The sequence below is a fragment of the Arachis ipaensis genome, chromosome B09 (assembly GCF_000816755.2).
Source record: "Arachis ipaensis cultivar K30076 chromosome B09, Araip1.1, whole genome shotgun sequence".
In the NCBI taxonomy this organism is placed as follows: domain Eukaryota; kingdom Viridiplantae; phylum Streptophyta; class Magnoliopsida; order Fabales; family Fabaceae; genus Arachis; species Arachis ipaensis.
In genome coordinates this window covers 126,305,961-126,309,153 of record NC_029793.2, presented here as the reverse complement: position 1 = coordinate 126,309,153, position 3,193 = coordinate 126,305,961, and the positions used below count along the sequence as shown (strand labels likewise).

The 3,193-nt window shown below is 32.0% G+C and overlaps 1 protein-coding gene across 2 annotated transcripts; it reads right to left on the bottom strand.

The window, feature by feature from the left end:
- Positions 845-2,741, bottom strand: LOC107616603. Of its 2 annotated transcripts, none has more exons than XM_016318556.2 (2): positions 2,556-2,741; positions 845-2,459 (listed from the first exon to the last, which is right to left on the bottom strand). In XM_016318556.2, the coding sequence occupies exons 1-2, from the start codon at positions 2,607-2,609 to the stop codon at positions 1,809-1,811; spliced, it is 705 nt and encodes a 234-aa protein (XP_016174042.1). In that variant the 5' UTR covers positions 2,610-2,741; the 3' UTR covers positions 845-1,808. The 2 variants fall into 2 exon arrangements, with proteins under 2 accessions (XP_016174042.1, XP_016174043.1); XM_016318557.2 differs by having other exon boundaries at positions 845-2,453; positions 2,556-2,715.

Here is a 3,193-nt window from a genome sequence, read left to right as displayed (position 1 = left end):
AGTACTTATGCGCACAAAAAGTCACTAATATGCAAATAAATTATATAATTGTACTACTTTCACAATAGAGAAATGATTATATGTATTTATTTATTTATTTATATAAAGTTCCAAATAAAATGTAAATTTTACCAATGAATTGAAGCCACCTACACCAAACACACGGATAAAAAGCCACCAACGTGAGTAACAAGTTTGTACCGAAGTAGTAAACTTGTGACCAAAGTGGAATTCCATATTAATTGCATGTTCTGCATATTAAGTGGGCCCATTTATTTATAAATTTTTTCTCACTCCATGTGCAATCCATCATGATACTTCAAGAATATTGCTCTAACACCTTTTTATTTATTTTATCTGCTTTGATTTTCATTGATTAGTTAGATTATGTGATCATGTGAAAACAAGATTATCCGGTTTTAGTTTTGTACATTCAATTTTTTTTCCCTTCCCCCAATTTTTCTTGATATGATGAAACTTTTATGATTTGGGTAGTTTGTTAATATAGTTATATTGAGGTGGATGTGGCCACTCTACAACATGCATTTTTTGCCATGATGAGAAGCCTAATTAGATGTTGTTTTAATGGCAGACACTGAAACATTGCATGGCAATGGGCAAGTGTGCTTCATGTTAAAGAAATTTTCTTGGAAAGATATATCATTACTTGATGGCTGGTCCTCTTCATACTCAAGTATCATCATCATTCAATTAAAAAACTTGGCCCTAAAAAAAGTGCTCAAGTCTTAAGCCATATAATGCTTTCTATAGTTTAATAGTTACATTTTAATTGTTCAACTTTGCAGGTAAAATAAAAAAGAAGTAAATGACAATAATAATAATATTAGCAAACAATAACTTTCATTCAATAAAACATACACAAACCATTTTTTGAAGCTAGGTCAAATCATTAATCACCCCTATACTAATTACCAAAGTACAAAATTGTGTCATAATTTAGATGAGGTTAGTTAATTCATTCCCAAGAATTCCTGTGAGAATAATCCAACCCCAATTTGACCTTTACATACATAAAAACAAGAAGATTAATTAGTGAAACACTAAATGCTAATAAAGTTGCTAAACAATTGAACCTCTTTCCCCAGCTTACAAAAGTAGTAGTAGGTCAGGGTTTGTTGATGATAAAAAGAGAAAAGGGACAAAAGTAGGGGTGATTCACAATGGCCACCTGTTCCATCCTGATTTGCTTTGCAGAATGAAATATTTGGCAAAAGGGAAATATCATTTTCACTCTCTATTTCTAGTATACTATGTTAATTTACTACCCTTTTACTGCTGAATGAAATATAAGACCTAATTAATTAGCGTCTCATTTTCAATTTAGTAGTAAAGAAGCAAATATATCTAACACAACTCTTAGCTGGAATTTGATAAATATTTCGAAACAAAAAAAATACAGAAATAAAAATAAAAACAAGACAGATATTTTATCGAATTTTATATTCGTCTTGTTTTTTAGAACAAATGTCTTTTTTTAATTTTTGATCATTTGTCCAAAAAAGAAAATGTCTTTCCACAATTTGAACCTAATTGATTTCCAAATATTTAAATAATTCATCTAAGTAGTTGTTGTAAATGGTGATCTATTGTGGTGTCAGGGTTTTTTACACCAATAACAACAAATGTTTACAGCAATTACTTAGATGAGTTAGAGACAGTAAAAAATTTCAAATTGTAGAAGTTCGTTTTGTTTTTTATACAAATGATCAAGAATCTAAAAGGACATTTACTTTTTTTCTGTATTAGTATTAGAGTATTTTTGTCACGAGATAATTATCAAACCGACCTTAAGAAAATGACGGATGTGGTGGTGGTGGTAGGAAATGATGGGAAGCAGTAGTGGTAGGTAATGGTGTTGTCTTTCTAGATTTTGAAAGAGGAAGGTCAACGGCAGCAGCAGCTTCTTTTGAAAGCGAGAAAAGGTCCCTCTCTCTCTCCCTTTTCGAAAGAACGGTGAGTGGTGGGATCTCAATGGAAGTGAGTTGTGGAGGAGGATGCTGCCATTGCGGCAATGGACCTGCAAGAAGAATGCTCTGCAGCAATGGCCCTGCTTCCACCACCGCCTTCAAAAGCTTTCCTTTCTCCGGCAACGGCCTCTTCTCCGCCAACTCCATCATCATCACTTCTTCCGTTCTTGACTGGTTTTGATTGATGATGCTGCTGCTGCTGTTTTCTTCTGATTCCGAAGAACAACACCCTTGAATCTCATTCTCTTCGTTCTGTGATGTTGTTGTTTGAACTTCAAGCTTTTGTAGCATCAACTTCTTGCATTTTTCCTCAGCTTCATCTCTTCCTTTGATGGCAAGGGCTAAAAGGTCATTTAGATGGTGTAATTCGCATTCTCTGGCTGCGATTTCTTCTTTCGCTGATTCAATTGTTGCTTCTAACTCTAAGTTTGTGAATAGAAGAGAATGCGTTAACTCCTCTAACCCCTGTTTCTTCAAAAACAGAACAACGCGTTAAATACAAAGGGGTAAAATGGTAAAAGAAAGAAAAATGCATGAACCCAAATTCGGTTATTACTTATTTATTACCTGCTCTTCTTGGTAGAAGAATTCCCAGTTAAGAGGGCTGCATTCATATTCCATTCTTTTCTTTTCTTTCTTTGTTTCTTTCTCAGAATATGTGTGTTGAATGAATCTTGTACAACTTTAACATGCTATGCTGTTTTGCTTTGCTTTTATATTTGATTCATTCTTTTCAATGGGACATGGGGTTGGAAAAAAAGGACACAAAAGGCCAAAACAAATAAAGTACCATTTCAAATAAATAAAATAAAATAAAGTACCAAGGCCAAATGGTAAGTGCATTTAGCTTTGTACAAATAGTGTACAACACTACTAAATATTCAACTCTGATCTTTGTTTACTTTTACGAAAGTGTATGTAATTTTTAACAAAAAATAAATAATAAAATTACTTTTAACCATTTGATTTGAGTTTAGTCAGAGAGTTAACCTTAATTTCTTTATCAGGTAATTTTTNNNTAGATATACTGATTTGTATAAAAAATAAAGTTCTTTTGTGGATTTTAGTTAGAAACTATGTAATGTTTTATAAAAATAAATATAAATCAGGAGTTAAATTTTAAAATGGCCTCTTAAATTAGTGTTGTGCATTAAAATCGTTCTTCAAATTTTAATTGCATGAATTATGTTTTTGAGATTGATAAA

Bases quoted from the DNA above. Each gene is read 5' to 3' on its own strand.
- LOC107616603 (XM_016318556.2), bottom strand. From the start codon at position 2,609: ATGGAATATGAATGCAGCCCTCTTAACTGGGAATTCTTCTACCAAGAA. The intron at 2,460-2,555 runs GTAATAAATAAG...CTGTTTTTGAAG, and splicing joins TCTTCTACCAAGAAGAGCAG to AAACAGGGGTTAGAGGAGTT.